The 21,746-nt window shown below is 48.7% G+C and overlaps 1 protein-coding gene across 1 annotated transcript; it reads right to left on the bottom strand.

The window, feature by feature from the left end:
• Positions 1–14,367: 14,367 nt before the first annotated feature.
• On the bottom strand, positions 14,368–16,684 carry OLIG1 (oligodendrocyte transcription factor 1). The gene has a single exon (XM_070597111.1). It carries the CDS (start codon positions 16,522–16,524, stop codon positions 15,733–15,735), a length of 792 nt encoding a protein of 263 aa, XP_070453212.1. The 5' UTR covers positions 16,525–16,684; the 3' UTR covers positions 14,368–15,732.
• Positions 16,685–21,746: the final 5,062 nt, after the last annotated feature.

Raw genomic sequence — 21,746 nt, 5'->3', positions numbered from 1 at the left:
CCACGTCTGGCCAGAGGGAGATCATCAGTCTTCAGAATAAACATGAGTGTGTGTTTATGGGGAAACCGCACCAGCCAGCAGGCCAACGGTGAGCTCCTTGAGGAACTCAGGAATAAAGTGGAAGGTGGGGGACCCATTGGGTTTTGAAGCTGAGGTATCTTTCATACAAGTGCTACACCCACAAACTAACCTTTGTACCCACAAACTAAAGCAATTTATTTGCAGGCCTTCTCTCCATGGTCCCTCTGAGTCTCAGGTGAGACAGGAAAACAAACTTGGACTCTCACATTAAGAGGGAGACAGATGAAAAATAAAAATTAGAAAATTGGTACTTACTGCCTGGCCACCCCCTCCTCTCTCCTTTTCCTCCTTCTTTTTTAACCTGTAAACTCTGTGATGATTCACTGTGGCTCCCTCCCCGACCCCGGGGGCATTTCTGCTATTGTTGGCTGAACCTGTTATAGATATCCCCAGGAGGATTCCTTGAATAGACGCTCCCGAATCAGGAAAAAAGCTTCAATTCTCACCCTTGTTGTCGGGGTTGAGATCATTTCATAGGGGCTTGGGGAAGCCCCAACTGTTGCTTCATGGGGGGGAAAAAAGACCCATAATTTCTATATCCACTCTCTCAACCCAGCCCTGCAAGCCGCCTCACCCTCTCCAGGCCTCGGGAAATGGGTGTACTCCAGGTTGCTTTGAATTGGAAAGCTCAATAAATAAGAGCCAAGACTGACTTCATGAATTTGATTTAATACTGAAGAGTGTTAAATCACGCACGCAAACAAATTAAAGCAGAGTTTAAATGTTGGAGAGACAGCCCAGGTTGATGGTTTAGCAAAACCGTGTTGTTCCAGAAAATCAGTAAGAAGGTTCACGTGAGGATTGAGCTTTTGGTATTTCTCATCGTCACCTTGGCTTATGTATCACCTATTTATTTGTCTGTCAACACAGGGATGATTTTGTGAGCTGTTTGAAGACAAAGGCACAGTTTAAAGGGATTGGAATTCTCAGCAATGGGCAGCTTGCTCATCTAGAGTGTGGGCCGCAAGCCTCAAAGACCTGGCGAGGGGACTGGGGTAGCATAGAAGGGAATGGTGGAGACTGTGTGGCCCAAGGGGGTCATCCTTCCTCAGCTCCAGCTCACTGGGTCATGCTGAAGCTGGGTTAGTGTAGCCATATCTTCCAATTTTTCTAGAGAAACTCAAAAATCTGGATTTTTTTTTTTTTTTTTTTGCAGAGGAAGATTTGCCCAGAGCTAACATCTGTGGCAATCTTCCTCTGTTTTGCATGTGGGTCACTGCCACAGCACGGCCGCAGATGAGTAGGGTAGGTCCACACCCAGGAACTGAACCCAGGCTGTCGAAGTGGAGCACACCCAACTTAACAACTAGGCCATGGGGCCGGCCCCTCAAAATCTGGATTTTTATGTAAAATGTCCTGATGTTCAAATGTTGACAACTACTAATTCATTTAAAACAAATGAATAAACAACACATAGCTGCAGCTGCCTTCATCCCACAGGCCACCTCTGGTTTAGAGGCTAGTAAAGACCTATAGGCAGCAAAGTCATTGCAATGGAAGCCTCTTGGATTCAAGTCATTCCATACCTTCACCCCATCATTCTCAATCAGGTGTGCTCAACTGTGGAGTTTTAACAACCGTATGCATGCCCAGTCTCCGCCCTGGACTAAACTTCTTTGGTAATGGAAACTAGACATGTACCTGTTTTTATAGAAAATTATTTTTTATCATGGTAAAATATCCATAGCATAAAATTTATTGTTCTAACTATTTTTAAGTGTAGAGTTCAGTGGCTTTAAGTATGTTCCCATTGGTGTGCAGCCATCCCCACCATTCGTCTCCAGACTTTTTCATCTTCCTAAGCTGAAATTCTATAGCCATTAGACACTAACCTCCCATTCCCATCTCCCCACAGACCCTGGTAACCACCGTCCTACTTTCTGTCTCTGTGAATTTGAGTGCTCGAGGAACCCCATACAAGTGGAATTATTCAGTATCATGTCCTGTTGCTTTCCCTTAGCATAGTTTTTCAAGATTCAGCCATGTTGTTGTACATGTCAGAATTTCCTTCATTTTTAAGGCTGAATAATATTCCATTGTATATACATACCACATTTTGTTTATCCATTTATCCATGGACGGACATTTGGGTTGCTCCCACCCTTTGGCTGTTGTGAACAGTGCTGCTACGGGCCTGTGTGTGCAAATATCTGTTCGAGTCCCGGCTTTCAATTCTGGACATGCCTGTTTGTAAAGGTCCATTGGTGACTCAGATAAGTGCCCTTCCTTCGGAACCACGCTCATACCTGGTGGTACCCGGTCCCATATCTGCCCTGTATTTCAGCCACATGACCGGCTGTATCACATCACTGATTGTTCCAGGCAAACAGCTAGTCTGGGTTCTTGACTCTGGTTAACCCAGCAGATGAGAGGTGAATGGAGGGAGATTGGCTAGCTCATTGATTCGATGAGGAGGCTGAGGGATCAGGCTCAGGGGTAACTTCAACAAGCAAAATCCTGCCACAGGAAGAATTACTTTGGATGCCACCACTGTCACCACTGCCACTGGACACTTGCTGCTGCCCCAGCTGGATTCCTCTGCTGGACTCTGGCCCAGAGGGTCTCTACTGTGCCAGCCTCCACACCACTGAATGCTTGAGTCAGTTGTTGCCACCACAAACACTCCTAACAAGCCCCCTGCCTATCTATCTCAGTCCCGGGATTCAACGTCCTGGGCAGGGGACTAATTGGCCTCACTTAGACCACGCGCCCAAGCTCTGAGTGCCCAGGGCTGGGGAGAGGGCCTATCTGTGACCTTTGGTTTCCTAAGTGGCAGTGGGAGCTCCCCCTTCCGTGTGGCTGGGGATTCAGCCCAAATAGGAAGAAGATTCACGATGAGCGGTAAGCTGGAGCTGGCTGTACCAGCTCGCCAGGATGCTTGAGTGCATCTCTTCCCAGCTCCAAGTTCAGGGACCTCCTGTCGGTAGCTTGGAATTGGCCACTGTGGGAGTATTTACACCATGGAAATGAGCAAATGCGACAAATCAGGGCTTTGTTTTTCCTTCAGAGAGTCAGACTGTGAGTGCACCATGGTTCGTACACCAGACCGCCAAAGTGACAGAGCTCAGCCATCCCAGGAAAATAATGAGTGATTTCTGCAAATTAGATTATTGAACTGAGTTGAAGGAAGGAAGGAGAGAGAGAGAGAGACCACATGCAAAGTCTGAGTGTATTTCTGCTGGTGTAAAGACAGCTTAGAGCAGTGCCATTCAACAGAAATACAATTCAGACCACATATGTTTATGTAATTTATTTATATTTTAAAGGAAGAGATGCAGGGCTGGCAAAACAGAAAAAAAGGAAAAACTCAAAAGCATATCCCTTGTCCTCGTTCATTTTACTTTCCAAGTGGCTCCTTTGCATTCAGACTAAACATTTTCTTCTAATGCCCAGACCTATCCTTATACTTTTTGTATTTTCAAGTACCCAAACTTAAGCTTATATTTTTCACTTTCTCCTCTGCACATACAAATAAATGTAATATAAAATTTTCTAGGAGCTACATTAAAAATGAAAAGAAACATATATTTTATCTAGCCAATATGTCTGGAATATTATCATGTCAGCATATAATCAGCATAAAAATTAGTGACTAGATAGTTTACATTCTTTTCTTCAAACTAAGTCTTCGAAATCTAGTGTGAATTTTATACTTACAGCACATCTCAAGTCAAGTTAGCCACAGTTCAAGGGCTCAAGAGCTACATGTGTCTAGTGGCTGCCATATTGGACAGCACAGGCGTACAGCATCTCAAGAAAGGCGACCTATGGTCTTCAAACTGCCTTCCAATGGTGGGTTGTGAAGGACAGATGTGTTCCTCTCTTACAGATGTGGAAAATCAGAAATCCCAAAGTTGTGTGTAAGTGAGTAATGTGTCTGCCATTCTTGGATTGACTAGCTCAGGAAGAGGGTAGGTAATTTAGTACAGATCCATCTTATGAATGAATCATAAATATTGCTGAAGATGTCAAACATGACCTTGAAAATGTGTGCATGCATGGACTGAGGTGGGGGAGGAGGGAGGCAGGACAGCTGAGGTCTCCCGTGGGAGCAGACGTCTAAAGGATTCTCACAGTCCCACCAGACTGGTTTTCTCTTCTTTCCTGAAAGTATATCTACAATATATGCCTGCTAAGTGAATGACTAGACTCTGTTTAAATCCTTTTGCAGAAACAGGCTCTCTCACATGCACTTGGCAGGACTGCTGACTTCGGAGGGTAATTTGACAACCGCTATAGGCATTTTAAATCTGCAAACCGTTTTGGCACAAGTGTTTTTCTACGAACGATCTTAGGAAAATCCTGTACACATGCAAAGGCATATGAGCAAGGATGTTCATTCGAATATTGAAAACAACTAAGTGTTTGTCCATGAGGGACTGGTGCAGTGAATAATAGTGCATCCATTCTGTGGAATGCTCAGCAACCACTAAAAACGAGATCTGTTTATAACTGACATGGAAAGAAAGCCACGGTATAGATAGCAACACAGAAAGAAAAAACCCGATTGCAAAACAATCTGAAAGATGCACCATTTTTGTAAGAAAGCAAAAATATTTTTTTCTATATAGGCATTGAAAAGAAAATTCGGGAAAAATACAGTACGGTTATCTGAAGGTGTGGGGCTGTAACAGGAGGCTTTAGGGAGGAAGTTTACTTTTTATTTTATATACATCGACAATGTTTGAAATTGTATCTGAGCTAGTATTGTTTTTATAACCACAAAAAGATATAAAAATAGACCGCTGACATATTTTTTAAAACAATACCCAGTGCCGTTGAGGCTCTGAGGACACATGTTCTCAGGACCTGCGAGTGGGAGTGTAAACTTGTCCTACCTTCTGGAGGGACGTATTTGCCAACATGCAATCAAAGCCTCATCAATGTGGTGATTCTACCCCTAGAAATTTACCATCGGATCAGCTGAGAGAGGGCATCTAGTTGTATGGGCAAAGACGTCCATTACTGCGTGATTTAGAGCAGTGGGACATTGATGGGAGAATTAAATGTTCATTTATAGGGAGACACTTCAGTAAATCACAGAATAGCATACAGTGGAATCCAGGTTACAATGGTGATACAGGGATGTATTTATTGGCATAGAAAGCCATAGAAGGCTGCCTACGATCTATTGTTAAATGAACAAAGCAGCTTACAAGACCATCTGTATAGTTTAATCCTGATCTGGATCATATATTTGACTACGTATGCATGGTATATATGCAAAGACAAAAATCTAGAATGATATATATCAGGGTACTGTTAGCAGTGGCTTTCTTGGAGTTGTGAGATTACAGACAATTTCTATTTTCTTCTGTATTCTTTTTGAAATGGGCTAATTTACCCACAATGAGTATATCTAACCCTCGTATTATTTCAAAAAGTAATAAGGCTCTCTCTTAAAAATTTTTTTCCATAGAAGCCAGTTCCTCGGTCTCCGTCTCTGTTTCCCTCAGCAACAGTCCCAGGATAGAAATAGTAAAAAAGTCGTCCTGGCATCCTCGCCCTGTTGGGCTGTTTGTGATGCTGGTGTGGGGCCGCAGGACCAGGACCCACCATTTGTGAATCTTATTTCAAAGGCTTTTAACACCATTTTAGTTGCTATGAATCAGGGAAGGTCATTTGATCTAGAATGGCCAAGTATAATTAGCAAATTCTCATAATGGGGCTCTTTCCAAATTCTGTTCTTTTTTTTTTTTTAATTTAAAAATGAACTTAAGGATTTGGAGTTTTTTCTTTGAGGGGGAATCATTCCAGTTGGAGTGTCTACTGAGGGTTAGGCTCTGGGTATTCCTTCGTGCACTTGAGCCAGGCACGTCCCTTTTAAAAGCTCTGGCAAGCATTTTTCAAACGAATGGATTGATTTAAAAAGTTTGACATGTATAACATTACCGCATTCCAAAGGCTTTCAGACAAGAACATCACAACATGAAAGATTGGCTCTCTGTTCCTTGTCGTGGTGAACCGTCTCCCCAGGGTTAAGATTTCCGTGTGAAGGGTAGCAGTGTGCGAGGATCAGCCATTACTTTGAAAACAAAGCCCCTTTATTTTACCCAATTCGGCATCAGGGTGACGTGGGACCAGTTTCCAAGGCTTTTTATGTTTCATTTTCAAGTGTGCTCTGACACGGCCACCCCAGGCTCCCTGCACAGGTGGCTGCACAGGCTCCCAGGCCCAGGTGATGCGCCACCAGCTGATGAGGTGAAGGGATGAAGACCAGGGCCTGGCAGAGGGAGTCCACTGGTCCCCAGGCCTTCAGACATTGATGCTGGAAGTTCTGCCCAGCACGGCTCACTCCAGCCCCATGACCCGCCCTCCCTCTTGTTGGGCTGGATTCCCTCCTCTTCATCAACCCCAGGCCCTTAGCACAGGCTTGGCACTAAATGACTGATAAAGTACTCAGCAACAGTGCTGACCACTATTGTTGCTACTCGTACTATTACCATTTCTGTTTTTAGAGTTTACTTGAAGAAACCCAACTCCAGGCACATGTGTGTCCTCCACCCCTCATTCCTCAGGAGGGGCAGCCAGGCCAGTCTCCAGTAGCTGAATGGAATGGGAATTGTTCCCTCTGGCAGAGGCACCGATGCTCCAACAGCCTGTACTCCAAAGGGGAGGAAGGCGGGAGGACCCCTGGACTTTTCCACAATCATCATGGTTCCAAGAGCTCTGCTGAGCGCTCATAGCATCATTTAATCCTGGAAGGTAAACGCTACCATCACTCCCATTTTACAAATGAGGATATGAGGCTTACAGGGTTTATGTACAAACCTGTGCAAGGTAACACAGCTAGAAGGGTGGAGCAAGGATTGGAATGCGGGCGTTCCCATGCCAGCCCAGGCTGACGAGGGCTGCCCCTTATGCCCCTGCGATGTCACTCTGCCCTGGAATTGGCAGGCAGGGAGCTACCTCAGCTCCTGAAGTGCGTCTCCCATTCTTCCCCGACCCGGCCAAGGGCGAGCAGGGATAGTTGGGGGGGGGTGGTGCGGGCTGTGGCTTCATGCACGACACGGGAATGGTCCTTGCAAACTGGGAGGAAGACACGGGGCTTGCCTCCATTTCTGTGTTGGTGTCTGGGGAAAAATCAATGACATTGGTCCTGTCTGCATTTAAACTTTTGATATTTTGTTCATCATAGATTTTTGCATCAATTTTGATTTTTAAAAAAATATTGCAATAAAATACTATTTATTGTGTGATAATGTGTGTTTTGGTGCCCTCTTCAACTTTGTGCCCAAAGAAAGTGCTCGCTGGCCTCACCCTAGTCCTGGCCCTGCTGGCTTCTCGAGGCCCTATTTCCTCCTAAGACCCAAGTGGCAAAAAGTGGGTCTAATCTGTTTTATTTCATTTTGAGAGATGAGTTTAATCAGAATATTTTTTCTAACTGTGCCCTGTTGACCAGTTTAAGATGGTCATTTAATTAATAAGTTTGAATCGAAATATCATTACTATTTAAAATTTGAATATTAATAAAGCCTGCCTTCCTTTCTACCTTCCTTCCTTCCTTCCTTTTTCGTTTTAACAGGTGTTGCTGTCGAGGGAAATTCCTGACCGCAGGCTGAAATTTGCTTTGGGCACCATCCCCCAGTTCAGATGACACAGACACTCTTTGGAGAAATAATCGCTGTGCTGGCACTTAGCAGGTGGGCACTCAGTAGCCATTTATTGACAGAGGAACGACTGTTGCATCCCACCGGGGGTGGCTCCCTGGCCCAGAGACGCCCCAGCACCTTGCCGAGAGCCTCTGTGGGCCAGCCTGCGTTCTCAGCCTGTGCAGAGGATGACTCAGCCAGTGATTTCATCCAGCCAGCCTGGTGTTTATGCCACTCGCCACAAACTGGTTGATACTGTTTGGAACTGTCCTGAGCTGACGTTCTGCTGGGAGCAAATGACATCCAGTCAGCTTGCGGCCATTGGGGCCAAAACAGCTGAAATGTTGTGGCTTCTGAAGAACCCATTGTCTGCTAGTCAGTCGGCGAGAAGGAAACTCCTGGTTCCTTCCACGCTGGACCTTGGAGAAGCATTTTGGCTTCTATGTGGCCTGGGTGCAATAGCGGTGGGTCCTGGCTGGGCTCTGAGAGCCAGCTTGGAAGGGTGGAGCCCCGCATAGAGCTCCCTAGGAGAAGCCCCTCAAAACACACCTGTGGGCGCAAGTTAGTGCAGAAGGAGCTGCGGATTTTAGAAGGCAGCTTTGCTCATTCTAAATGGATTTTTACTTGGCCCCATCCAGTACTGTCATGGGCCCTATTAATTGCAGGAGAAGACGGGAATGCTTGAGTGCGCACCACTGCTTTCTTACGCAACCATCAACAGTATTCATAAGGGTGTAAATAATGTATTTCTAGCCAATGGAAAATACTCTTAGTGGCAACAAGAAAAACAACCACAATGGCAATAGGCACTGTGCTAACAGTTTGCACACATTGCCTCATTTAACCCCCAGTGGGGTGGGTCCTATTATTAGATCTTAGAGATGAAGAGACCGAGGCACCAGGAGTTCAAGGAGCCTGTCCAAGGTCATGTGGCCAGGGAGTAGGGTAACTGATTTCAAGGCCCACCCGATGAGCAATGCACAGCTAAGACTTTACGGGGAAGAGAAGAATAGGAGGGCAGAAAGGAGGCTGGGAGAGGAGACTGGTCTGTGGCTGCGCTTGAACACAGCACGGAGGAGTGCAGGGTGTGAGGGGAAGGGGAAGCGTCCGTCGCCCTGCTTCTGTCCTTCCTGCGGGTGAGAGTCTGCAGCACCAGCCAGCTTGGGCACAGCTCTCACACCGCCCGGGGCGGGTTTACTTCTCAGGGCGGACAACTCCCCATCTGAGTTACTGTGGGTCTGTGTGGACATAAAATACCAAGGGCATCTTCTGACGCTCTTACAGCCCCGAGCGCCATGGAGTCCTCGGTCAGGAGCAAACTCAGAAGTTGTCTATTAAAGGGATGCCTGGTGTCTGATTTTTTTTTGTCTCCAGTGGTGATGGAGAGGGGGGACATGACCAAAACTGCCAGAACTAAGCAAACAAAACAGAACAGTCATAATCACAACAACAAAATGCTCCCTTTGACTGGTCAGCTGGGTAGATACAACATCATCAAATCATCTTCAGAAGTTTTCTTTGCAGATGCTTTATCTGCTCAACTCTGTTTTTTAAGATTTGAATTGGGAGACACCTAATGATCACTATCTCAGAAGCTTTTCCTTTCCTTTTCTTTTTTTTGTTTTTGTTGTTTTTGCCCAAAAGACCAGGAATACACAATATCTTGAAGGTGCCGGCTGTGTGAGGTGGGCCTCTGCCCCACTCGTAATCCCTAATATCTCCTTCCTTATATCGGCCACCTCTAGACCTGGAAACATTGCAAATAAAAATAAAAAGTAGAACAACTGAAAGAAAAAAAATGCTAAGAGTGAAATGACCTAAAATAATCACCACCGGTCTCAGGGCGTTTTAACTCAAGCAAGAGGAGGGGTTCGCTGGAGAGCGTCCTCACTGTGTGCCGGGACACGTCGAAACCCCGATACCACGTTGATTAGACAGCCATACCTGGGGGAGAGGAGGGGCGAGGGGGTCACAACCCTGAGAGCTGAGGAGGAGGAATTTAGGGAGGACACCCCCTCCCGGGGCCTCTCCCTTCCCCAGACAAGGCCTCCTTGCCTTCAGTGTCTGTCTTCCACGACTTCCCCGAACGGCCTCAGCTTCCTTCGTCTCTACGTCTTCATGCTTCTGTCCTTTCCTCTGTAGAATGGGGTGATGATAGTGCCTACAAAATGAAGTCATGCGGGTCAAATGCTTAGAGCCGCTTGGTACCCTGTAAACACAAGGGGAGCGCGTGTCTGTATCATGGTCATTTTTATCGCTAGGAGGGCTATTCTACCATTTCTACTACTGGCTGTTCATTTTCCCACCTGCCCGCCCATAGGTGAGTTGGCTTTTCTCTTTCTTACTCTTTTTCTTTCTTTCTTTCTCTTTCTTCCCCAACAGGTGAGTGTTCTCATCTGATCCTGCTGTTCTGAAGCCTCCTGGTTGTCCGACTTTGGGATTCTCTGAGTTATGCATACTCCTTAGAAGCTTCTAGGAGACAATTGCCCTTCTCGATCCCGGGGCCGGGGCCCTTGGCAAGACTTTTTCCTGGGCCCCCATTGCCTACCTCTGCTCTTTGTGCAGGGCCCACCGTCAGGGGTTCGCTGTCCTCTAACCCGGGTTTGGCGGCAGCCAGCACTTAGTGCTGCTGACCAGCCTCTTGGAGAATCACTCACATCCATGAAAAGCACTCAGTGAAAAGATGCCCAAACTGCTGAGAAAATCAGGGTCCATCAGTATCAGAGCATTGAGCGTCTGCGTGGGAGCGCTGAAAGGCTGTCACAGAAGAGAAAGCCCCCAAGAGCCTATTGTCCCCTCGCCCTGCTGTCCTGGTCTGTCAGCTGTCTACTCTCTCGACTCCTGACAGTGGCTTTCTGAAACCCTAATGACAAACATGTAACCTTCAGAGGATATCTCTGGTGGTTTGCCTCGCCTCTGCCGCACCCTGTCACCAATCGGGGCCTCCCTTGGGGCTAGGGGACGAGGCTGCTGGAGAAAGTTCAGGGGACTGAACTGCTGCCAGGTCACCTGGCTGAGGATTGGCCCCGAGTCTGCCTCTTCTGGATGCCACTCACAAGGCGGACTGAGGGCTGAGCAGAGAGGGTGGAAAAGGCCAGAGGCTGGAGATGTTCCAGGGGACAGGAAGAATGTGTTCACCTCCTGTCAGGATTCCTGTTTCCAGGAGATTCCAGTCCCACCAGGACAAACCACGGAAGGAGCTTTTGCCTCCCTGAAGTGGTGATGGTCCCTGGCATTGCTGCCTCTGACTACCTGTGCGGCCTTGAGCGTGTCTCCTGGCCTTCCTGGGCCTCTGGTGCCTCATTCAGCAGGGAGGATGGTGGACAGATAACTCTTAGGGTCTCTTGCCCCATTGGCATTCTGTGGGACTCAGAGATATGAGCTGGCACCTGTGGCCTTTGTCCCAGGCAGTGGCCGACCTGTGGCTGTGTCCTCTGTGGTCACTGAGGAAGGCTGGGCATCTTTCCCCTGAGCATCGAGCAGCCTGAAGCGTTTAAGGCCTTGGACTGTTGACCTGCTTGTCCTGCGCCCTGGCCTGTCAACATCAGCTGGAGGCGAAGGGGAAAGTTTTCTGGTCGAGCGGTTAGTCTCATAGGAGCAGAAAGAATGTGGCTTAATGTCTGATCAGGCATTGAGCTTTTCTGCTGGGCTTAGTTAAAAAGGACAGGATGGGAACGGCTGGAAGAAGTCATCTGCAACTTCATAAATAATTAGGCGAGCTTGTGTGTAGGTCTTGAGGATTATCTTGCATCTTACATTATCTTTTCGCATCTTACATTTGGTAGGATAAACTGGACCTTGCTTGAAAACAATATTTCCCTACAACTAAGATCCGCTTGATGAAAGCGAATTTGTGTTTCAGAAAAACACGACATTTATCAATCTCTTGCTTCAGGAGCCTGCTTCAGTGAAGGTGATAATCTTTTTGAATATTTATTGAGCGTGCAGAAGAGGGAGGGGGCAGGGCTTGGCAGGCAAATGCCTTCTGGAGGAAATGTACTTTGCCAATAGAAGCGCTGTATGGTGAGAAAAAGCATCAATTTAACGGGTCTTCCTAACCATCACCTTGTTCTTGGCAAGTTCATAAAGTATCCTTGTGTGGCAGAAAGAAAAGCCCTTCTTCTGGCTGGCTTTCTTTATGGCCTAGGAGGTCTAGCTAGCGTGCTGAGGTTCTGAATATTGATCGCCAACCTGGACCCAGCCTCACCGATGTACCTGGGAAGTCAGCAAAGACTAGATGGGCAAGGTAGAAGCACGGTGGTTAATAATCTGAACTTCAGTAAAGTGAAATACTTCCCGTGCTTGGAGTGAAGCCTCTTCCTTGTTGGGGAGACTTACCTTCTAAGTGATATATTTCACAAGGTTATATTTTCATACCTGGTGTAATCAGTTTCCCTTAGAGGAGAACACCTATAAATAGACTATCACCATGGGCTAGGTAAATCCCACAATGCACTTAATCTGCTCTCTGTTTACTGATTGCTCACCTGGCCTCCCACACATGCAACAACATAATTTCTCAGGGCCTTGTCTATTTTCCCCCTTAGGATCTGTCCACTCTAATCACTAGGACAGCAAGTTGGTGGTTGGAGGAGGAGCAGGGACCTTTTTTGGCAGTGAGCCACGTGTTCCTTCTCATCTTGCTTCTGAGTCCTGGTGTACCCTTCTTGAGGAGCGTGCCTTACACCCTCTGTGCTTTCCCACCCGGTCCAAAGACCAGTTTAAACTTGCCCCTTCTGCAAAATCCTGCCTGCTGATTTCCAAAAGCGACTCCTTGCTCTACAACACACAGGTCTACGCTTAAACCTTGTGCCTGCAGAATACACTGCTTCGCCATAGACATTTGTTGAGAGATCTAACTTTGTATTTTTTTTTTAAAGATTAGCACCTGAGCTAACAACTGTTGTCAATCTTCTTTTTTTTTTTTCTGCTTTACCTTCCCAAACCCCCTGTACATAGTTGTATATCTTAGTTGCAGGTCCTTCTAGTTGTGGGATGTGGGACGCCACCTCAACGTGGCCTGACAGGCAGTGCCATGTCCAAGCCCAGGATCCGAACCCTGGGCCGCTGCAGCGGAGCGCGCGAACTTAACCACTCGGCCACGGAGCCAGCCCCTAACTTTGTATTTTTGACACTGTATATAATTACCTTTGACTGGATTTACCCTACAGGACTGCTGAATGCTCACTGATGCCATTCTTCAGGATGTAAGTTCCTTATAAGGAGCTGGCACGATGGCCAAGAAGATGCTACACATAGACAGATAATATGATAAATTATATGCTAATAAATGTGTAATAACAGATAAACATTTTGATGAGACTCAAAACAGCTCTGCACACCCTTGTTGAATTCTTTCATAATCTTTAACAGTTCTAGAAGCATGATAGGGTATGATTTTCTCAGTTAAGTAAAAAATCACGTAAAGTGTCACCCTTCCTATAAGGCACGGGTACTCACTCCAATATTATAAGTAGAGACGGGAGGAAGACCACCCATCTTTTCTGCTCTGTAGCTTTCTGCTTCTTTTAGGGATGGTTTTTGGAATGATGGTGGCATCTAGGTGACAGAGTTGGGACTGTAGGAGGAATTGTTTATTTCTAATCTCCTAGAAATTTTTTTTTCAGGGAGGACTTGATTTGGTTTTAATTAGTTGTTGATTTTTATTTTTCTTTCTATCCCTCGTCAAGATGCAAGGCAACCAAGGACAGGCATTGAACACATAGAAGGCTACAATTCAAATTTACCGGCATAAAAAAAGCCTGTGTCTTTTCTGATGGCAGAATCTAAGAAGAACGAGGAAGTCTTCCCTGAAATGGGCTGGAGCATAGAGCTACTTTCTCTCGTGTCCTCTCCTGCGTCCCTCTTGAGGAAACGGACACTCAGCCAGGATGGCAGGCAAGGACATTCTATCCTTCCAGGACCCTCTTACATGTTCCCCAAAGTGAATGCTCATTTCCCCTAAATGTATACACGCCTCACACTAGCCACTGTGGATAAAATTGAGTAAGTCACCTCATCTGGGTTTTCTTGAATTTTCTACAGGTTAAGGGAGACCCTATTTCTCCTCTACTCTGCTCTTACCTTTAAACAGTGGTCGATTTCATTAATAACTACGAAATGTTTACATGTCGCATGTGAGCAGGTCAACATTCCAAATTCTTTGTAACATCACCAACCAGACAGAAGACCTTTCTTCACCTCTCAGAATAAAATGATGTCCAGGGTCATAATTTCCTAGGAGACAACGCCAACCTGATTTAAACAACAGGGGGAAAGCTCATCTCTGTGTCATATTGTTTAAGCTTCTATCCACTAAGACAGAACAAGTGGATTTCTGAGAAAGGCGAGATGTAAAGTAATTTTATCATAAATGTATTTCTTAACCCGTTTTTCAGAGGAGGAAGTTGTAGTCAATAAAGACCCATCCCTCAGGCTTGATTGAGAACTGCCGCCTGGAATTGCCTCCCCCGCTTCTGGCGCCCACGCCCCTTCCGTCCTTACATTTCCACCGGGTGCCTGAACTTCACTTACAGTTGACTGCTCTTGGGTTATTCCACAAATCAGAAAGTCGGGCTTAAAAAATTTGAAGCCCCATCATTTAACTACGAACCGTCATCCCGAGGTTCTGAAACCACCAGGGCATCAGGACACTTTCATTAACAAAACAAATGAGACAAAATAAATAAATAAATAAGGTCTTTAAGTGTTTTATTCTGTTGATTCTTCATAGTGCAACGAAACAAAGTTAGAGATAAAATGCCAGTTAAATTCGGCAACTACCAACAACCAAAAACCTTAAACAAAAAATTCAAAGTAAGCTGCTGAAAGAGCGTGAAATAATCTTGGCTGGAGTAATTCGTTAACAAATCAGGACCGGTCATCTATGTAGTTGTTCATTGCAAAGCGGCGAGAACACCTGCCCGGCGCGCTGGTCAAGGACCAGGTACAGGAAGAGACCACGCAGCGAGCGCCATCCCGCCGTCGCCACCGCAGGGGGACCCGCCAGAGGTTTGGGGCTCCCGGTCCCCCTCCGCGTCTTTTAATGAGACAGATGGATAATTAGCGATCCCGCTTTCTGACGAGTCGGAGACTGCGAAGTGCCTTGTTACCTATTTTAGTAAACCGGGAACACCGCCTGCGTGAAAGGTGGTGGCTGTTTTTAAGCAAGCTCAAACGCGGGTTCGGCTTCCTTTGGGGCAGGGGGACAGACCGGTGAATCTCGAGTTCTGAACTATCTTTCTAAGGAGGCCCCAGGATTTGAGAGCGAATCATTTCCGCAACAAAACACCTGGTTATGCGATTCTCAAAAATTGCACTCTTAACAGCCGGGGTACAAAAGCGGACTTCCCAACCCAGCACACCCAACGACCCAGGAGTTGTCATCGCCCCCTCCCGCGGCACCGCGGTGCCAACCGTCCGGCCGCCGAGGATCTGTCAGTCTGCTGCGCTCAGGACAATCTGCACTGATTACTGGTCTTTCCCGGCTTCCGGAGGTCGGGCAGCCTCCTGTGACAGGGTTTGGCTGGTGGGAACAGGGCCATCCGTGAACTCTGGCCGAGGAGAAGGAAACACCGTCCCCTCGTCCCTCCCCCCCACCACCCCGCCCTCGGAGAGCAGCCCGTTGGTCCCCTGGCTCTGCAGGTGTCGCCTCCGTGAGCAGTGGCGCTGGGGCTGGCCTCCCGCCGCGCCCAGAGCGAGCCAAACCCAGCTCAAGGCGCCCTAAAATCCACACTGCTAAGCGCACAACTCTGGGGCCCGGTAGACACGCGCTACGGAAGAACGGGGATCAGAGCGCGCCTCTGCCGCCCAAAGCTGCTAGAATCCACCCAGAAGCCCAAACAGCCCCGATGCTCCCTCGAACATCCGCTCAGATCACTTTAGTTTCCCCGGGGTGGGGGTGGGGAAGGGGGCGCACACAGTCCCTTTCTCTGGGCGAGAAGGTTCGAAATGCCCTCCTTGCTCGTCCCCGCTCTCCCGGGGCGCCTAGCGAGGGGGCGCAGAGAAGCTGGGCGCCGGGAGGACGGGCCGAGGTCGCGCCCCGGGCCCCGGCAGGCCCTCACTTGGAGAACTGCGCCTGCACGGCGGCCAGGCCTAGGCCGGCCGGCACCAGGTGCGGGAACTTGCAGACGGCGCAGGTGCAGAGGCCGGGGCCGCCCGCGCCGCCGCCGGGGAGCGCGAACTGGCCGCACGGCGGCTCATCGAGCGCCAGCGACAGGTACTTGGCGGGGCGCAGCGCGTCTGGGGGCCCCATGGCGCCGGGCGCCAGCAGCACAGAGCCGGGCGCGGCGGCGAGCAGGGGCAGGCCGGCCAGCAGCAGGCGCGGAGCAGCGGGTCCCGCGCCCTCGCCGAGCGCGCGGCGCAGCTCCTGCAGCGAGCTGCCCAGCAGCAGGATGTAGTTGCGGGCGAGCAGGAGCGTGGCGATCTTGGAGAGCTTGCGGCCGGGAGCGCCCTGGCAGTGCGCGGCCGAGTAGGGCAGGATGACCTCCCGCAGCGCGTCCATGGCCAGGTTCAGGTCCTGCATGCGCTTCCGCTCACGGCTGTTGATTTTGCGCCGCAGCTGCTGTTGCTGCTCCTCTTTGGCGTCCGCCCGGGAGCCGCCGCCCGCGTGAGCACCGGGCCCGGGTCCCGTGCCGGGCGGCTCGGCGTGCGCCTCCGGCTTCTCGCGCGCCGCCTTGGGGAGCAGGGGGGCCGTCGTGGAGGAGGAGGCAGTGGAGGAGGCGGAGGGTGGCTGCCGGTAGCCCACCAGCTCGTACAGGGAGGCCCCGAGCTGCACGTCCCCCGGCCGCTGTGGCCGCAGCATGGTCGTGGGGGCCGCGTTCACGCGCGCCTGGGAAACCGCATAGTACATCTGGGGGGCGGTGGGGGCGGCCGAGGGCGCCCTTCAGGAACGCCCCGGGGTGGGCCCTTCGGCAGGCCGCCCCTCCCCGCGGACCTGCGCGCTGGGAGCTGATGGCAGGGCAGCTGCTGCGCCCGACCCCTTTAAACCCGGCTTGGGAACCTGCGGGGCCGCGCGCGGCTGGGCGCAGCCAATGGGGGCGCGAGGCCGGGCGCAGGCGCGTGCTCATTGGCCGCCCGCGCCTCAGGCCGGCGCCGAGCTACCGCTGGCACCGCTCAAGGAGGTTATTGTGAGCGCCCGTGGGAGTGTCGCAGGACCGGCCCGGGAGGGAGGGGGGAACGGCGCTTATTTGGGCGAAGTGCGGTTGTTTTTGGAGGCCTGGTTGATTTGGTGAGGCTAAAACTCATGTGCCTGCCTCCTCCTCTCGGCTTCTTCTTCTTTGTATACATATACATATTTGCTTGATTTAAATATATGTGTCTCAAATACACATAACATAAAACTTACCATCTTAACCATTTTTAAGTGTAGAGTTCGTTAGTGTTAAGCGTGCTCACACTGTTATGCAGCCAGTGCGCAGAACTCGGTTCATCTTGCAAAACTGAAACTCTGTGCTCGTTAAACAATTCTCCATCACCGCTTCGCCCAGCAACTCCTGGCAACCGCCATTCTCCGGTCTATGACTCTGACGACTCTAGGTACCTCCTGTAAGTGGAACCCTGCAGTATTTGTTTTTTTGGTGATAGGCTTATTTCATTTAGCACAATGTCCTCCAGCTTCATCCCTGCTGTAGCATGGGTCAAGATTTCCTTTCTTTTTAAGGCTGAATAATACTCCATTGCATGTATATGCCACATTTTGTTTACCCCTTCCTCCAAGGGTGGACACATGGGTTGCTTCCACCTTTTGGCTATTGCGAGTAATGCTGCTACGATCATGAGTGTAAAATGTTTTTCTAAAATATGTGATTTCCTGCCGGCTTTTGAGAGCTAAATTTCTGGGCTCAATGACTGTAGCATTAGAATGGCTACTCCCTGCCGGTCCCTCTCTCTTCTCTTTTGATTAAAAGGTCTTTAGAGACTAAGGAGTTTCGGGGTCGGGTTTCCTTCCTCCCCAGAAGGGACATGTGTTCATTCTGTCAGTGGTTGACTCTTCTTACTGAAGCAAAAACTCACGCTGAAATTGGCCTCTTATCAGGGAAAACAAACAAAAAATCACTCACACACTCATATCTGTTAAGGGTGGGACTGAACATTTCTCTTCCCCAAATAAAATAGCATTACTTGGTGGCTATGGAAGTTTTCTACCCTAACACCAGGCTTGTCGTCGTCTCATGGCAAAATGGAATGGGGAAGGGGGTCTTTTGGTACCTAACCCTCTACCACCCAATACAGTAGCCACTAACCACCTGTGACTATTAAAAATTAATTAATTAAAATAAAATCAAGTTAGAAATTTAGTTCCCCAGCTGTGTTAGCATTGCTTCAGGTGCTTAGGATTTCCAGGTGGCTAGTGGCCATCTATTTGGCAGCAGAGACAACATTTCCGTCATCGCAGAAAGTTCTATTGCACAGCACTGATGTTGAGTGTAACAGAAAGAAAATGAGCTTCTCCAGCTTGGTCCTCTTCGGTATAGAAGAAGGATGCTATGGCAGGACCTGTCCCCCATGGGAACTGATTTCAGCTCCAGGAGCCCGTTGGCTGTGCCTGCTGGTTTCAGGGCTGCTTCATTCTTGTTTCCTTCCACGAGTGTTCACCCCAGAGGCTCACTCTGATCTCTGCTTCCGACCTCCAGCTCTGCCTATAACATCCTGCCCTTGGCTCAGGTTCATATCCAACATGACTTTCTTCTCAAAGCCTTGATGATTTCTCACCTTCTTCTTCCTCTCATCACGCTCAGCAAACTGTTGATCGCATTTTCCCAGAGCCTGGATTGTGTTACGTGGAGATCGTCTCCGCATTTGGTTGTGATTGTTTTGAGGGCGGGGACCACCTGTTCATTTCTGCATCTTCCCAAAGTGCAGCACAGTGCTTTGCAACTACTGTGTGTCCAGGGGGTGTCTGAGGACGGGTCTGAAATCTCCACCAGTTCACAGCTTATCCCTTGAAATGTGCAAACTCCCAATAGTGCTTTAACCCAAGAGTTCCCTATAGGTTTCACAGAGAGGGAAGGAACGTGGTAGGACCCCCTGACTCTCAGGGGGCCCTGTCTTGACATGATTCACTTGGGGAGAGAGAAAGAGGTCTCGGCGGGAAGGAGCTGAGACCCCAAGCAGAACCTTACTATGCAGGAAGGAGAGAGATCAAGGAAATCACCTTGAAAGTTTCAAGCAGGTGAGTTTAACACCTTTCTAATCAATTTCACCTTTTGTTAAAGCATTCTGGTTTTCAAAGCATTTTTACAGACGTTTGGTTCTCATACGAACCCTGTGAGCTGGGCATTTTTCTATCCCTGCTGTCAATGGTGAAACCGAGGCTCCTGGAAGGTGGAGGATTTCTGGGGTTGATAGTGTGCCTTCAGACAAGAGGCAGAGCTGCACCACGAGTGGCCAGTTTTCGGAATTCCCTGCAGCTGGACCAGGCTTCCAGGAAGCTGAGGAGGGGACCATGATGGGGAGGGTTAGGGACTGGGTGAAAGGATGGAGGGGCCTGCCTAGGCCAAGCCAGTATTGACGAGTTGATGGGTTCTAGCCGTGTCCTGAAAGAGAGGGTTCCTAGGATCCCACCTCCATGAATCCTGCACCAGCCTCTTCTGGCAATGCCCACCTCATCCTGAGGACCCCTCAGTCCTGTAGCTGAGGTGCCAGATTGGGGCAGGCCCCAGCGACCTCCCCCTCTGGCTTCCTTCTCTGCCCACACCCTAGGCAGGAGCCCTGGGGCCTTACCCTGCCAGCAGGAAGAGGAAGAGAATGAGAAAGACGGAAGCTAAACCTGGGACAGAGGGGCCCAAATGGCACGCCGTACGTTTCCCATCCACTGGCAGGGGTGCCCCAGAAATCAGAGATGGAAATGTGCATGCTTCTCTTCCCCCCAACAAGTGCCCCTGTTTACTGAGGGTGTCCCCGAGGGTTCCTTTAGACCGTGACCTCTCTGCATCCCCTTCTGCAGAAGAACTCCTCCCTTCCCCAGGCCAAGGACACTGTCAGTTGGATACACTGGCCAGTGTGTACTGAAGTGCTCTTGGTGGAGCCCCAGAAGAAGGCTCCGGGTGGCCGTGTGGACCCAGCATGGGCACAGGATTCGGTGCTTGTGGAAGCTGGTGACTTGGATGGCCCCTTCTGCTGGACCGGAGCTCCAGCAGCATGCAAAGTGTGACAGCTGGCAAGGGCCGGCAAGTCATTATAGCCCCTGGCAGGGGCCCTATGGGCTGTCTCAAGAGAGGCAGCTGCCGTGGCCTCCCACATTCAGGACATACTTGGGGAGCAACTTGCGTCCGCCATAACAACCACTCTTGTCTTTGCCCAAAGGGGCTTGTGTGTGTGTGTGTTAGTGACTCCTTTCTCCCCAAGGAGGTGTGTGTGGCAGGCTTCCTTTTCCTTGCATAGAAACCTAAAGTGTCTCCCACCCATTCTCCCAACTCTGCCGCCCACCCCTGCTTTGGGTCAAGAAGCTCAAACTTTTGAAATGGCAGACAATGGGGACTCGAAGCGGCGGGGAGTGTGTGAGGGGAACGTGGCTTTTGGGTGGAGCACCGTCCGCCTCCTCTGTGAGCACAGAGAGGCTGTGCTGCTGCAAAGCTTGGCCACCGCTCAAAGCCCCCTGTTGTCACTTGAGACACTCTCCTCTTGCAGAAGACCAGCTAAGTGTGAAAGGCTGTCTTTGCTAAAATGTGCTGTCGAAACTGTCTGGAGCTTGGACCAGTAAGGAAATAATGGCATTTACTTTTTAAAATGCTACTTTCTTCTAAGAAGGGCAAAATTCTGTGGAAAGTTCCACTTACCCAAGAATGTTGAAATTCATGCCATTGCTATGAGAAGCGGCAGCCACATCCAACATTTGTTCTATATTAGCTTCTCCGATCTGATCCAAATATAACTCTGCCTGGAGCACAGAAGAAGGAGCTGAAGAGAGAGGGCGACTTAGCTGCTCCTAGGGAGAAGGTAGGAGTAGCAGAGAGAGAAAAAGAGGGCAGGGTGGGTTCCCCTTTGGTAAGTGGGCTTGGATGGAGCAGAACTCCTTACAGATATTTGGTCCTCTGTCACCTGGGGAGCATCTCAGCAGAATCTCAGTCACGCTTAGAGACAGTTCAGGTTAAATAAAGATCCCTGCTGGGAAAATTTGAAAGAATATGAATTTTGTTCCTTTTCAAAAGGGAGAACAAATTAATCAAGTCATCAGGAACTGGTATGATGTTTCTGTTTATTTACAATGTTGTTTTAAAGCTATATAATTGTCACAGTTGTCCTTATTTCCAGTGTGTTAGGGCCTAGGCAGTAATATGGTGTTCTCTGATCTGGTTAAAACACTAAAGATTGTCAAATGTAGTTGGTGTGTTTTACAAACATTATAGGAAGGTTGATTCTATTTTATTTTAAATAAATGTGTTTTGGACCAGATTTAAATAAAGTTTATTACTTAAAGTATTTCTAAGTCCAAATTTGTCCTGTGACTTATTTTTTTGGTGGAAAAAAAAGTTAAAAGGGAAGAAAAACGGGAAAAGAAATTAGATGGCATCTGGGTATTTTTTCAGATTCCTTATAATAACAACAGCTTGATTTGGCTATTGGTGACATAACTCAGACAGAGGGCATATTCTTCCCCCCCCAAACTTGGGGTGCCCTAAGAGAAGAAGAAATTTTTGTTGCTTCAGTGGGTACCAAATTCTGAAATTCTACATGTTACTAGAGCTGTAAAAGAATCCATTTTAATACCCCTCATTGTATTTCTGAAAAGGACTCTTCTTTAAAGGAAAGTTCAAATAATCATTGTGAAAAACATTATAAAAAGAGAAGTACAGGGGCTGGCCCTGAGGCCTAGTAGTTAAGTTCAGCATGCTCTGCTATGGTGGCCTGGGTTTAGTTCCCCGTGTGAGGACCTACACCACTTGTTGGCAGCCATGCTGTGGTGGCGACCCACATATAAAATGGAGGAAGATTGGCACAGGTGTTAGCTCAGGGTGAGTCTTCCTCAGCAAAGAGAGAGAGAGAGAGGGAGAAAGAGAGAAGTACATCTTTTTGTTTTAAAGACATTTGGAGATAGTTTCTCCATCAAACTTGAAGGCATATTGACAGAAT

The sequence above is a fragment of the Equus przewalskii genome, chromosome 27, assembly GCF_037783145.1.
Source record: "Equus przewalskii isolate Varuska chromosome 27, EquPr2, whole genome shotgun sequence".
In the NCBI taxonomy this organism is placed as follows: domain Eukaryota; kingdom Metazoa; phylum Chordata; class Mammalia; order Perissodactyla; family Equidae; genus Equus; species Equus przewalskii.
Note: the sequence above shows the minus strand (reverse complement) of the source record. Positions and strands in the feature narration are given on the sequence as shown.

Excerpts from the sequence above, each read along its gene's own strand:
- OLIG1 (XM_070597111.1), bottom strand. The coding sequence starts at position 16,524 with ATGTACTATGCGGTTTCCCAGGCGCGCGTGAACGCGGCCCCCACGACC.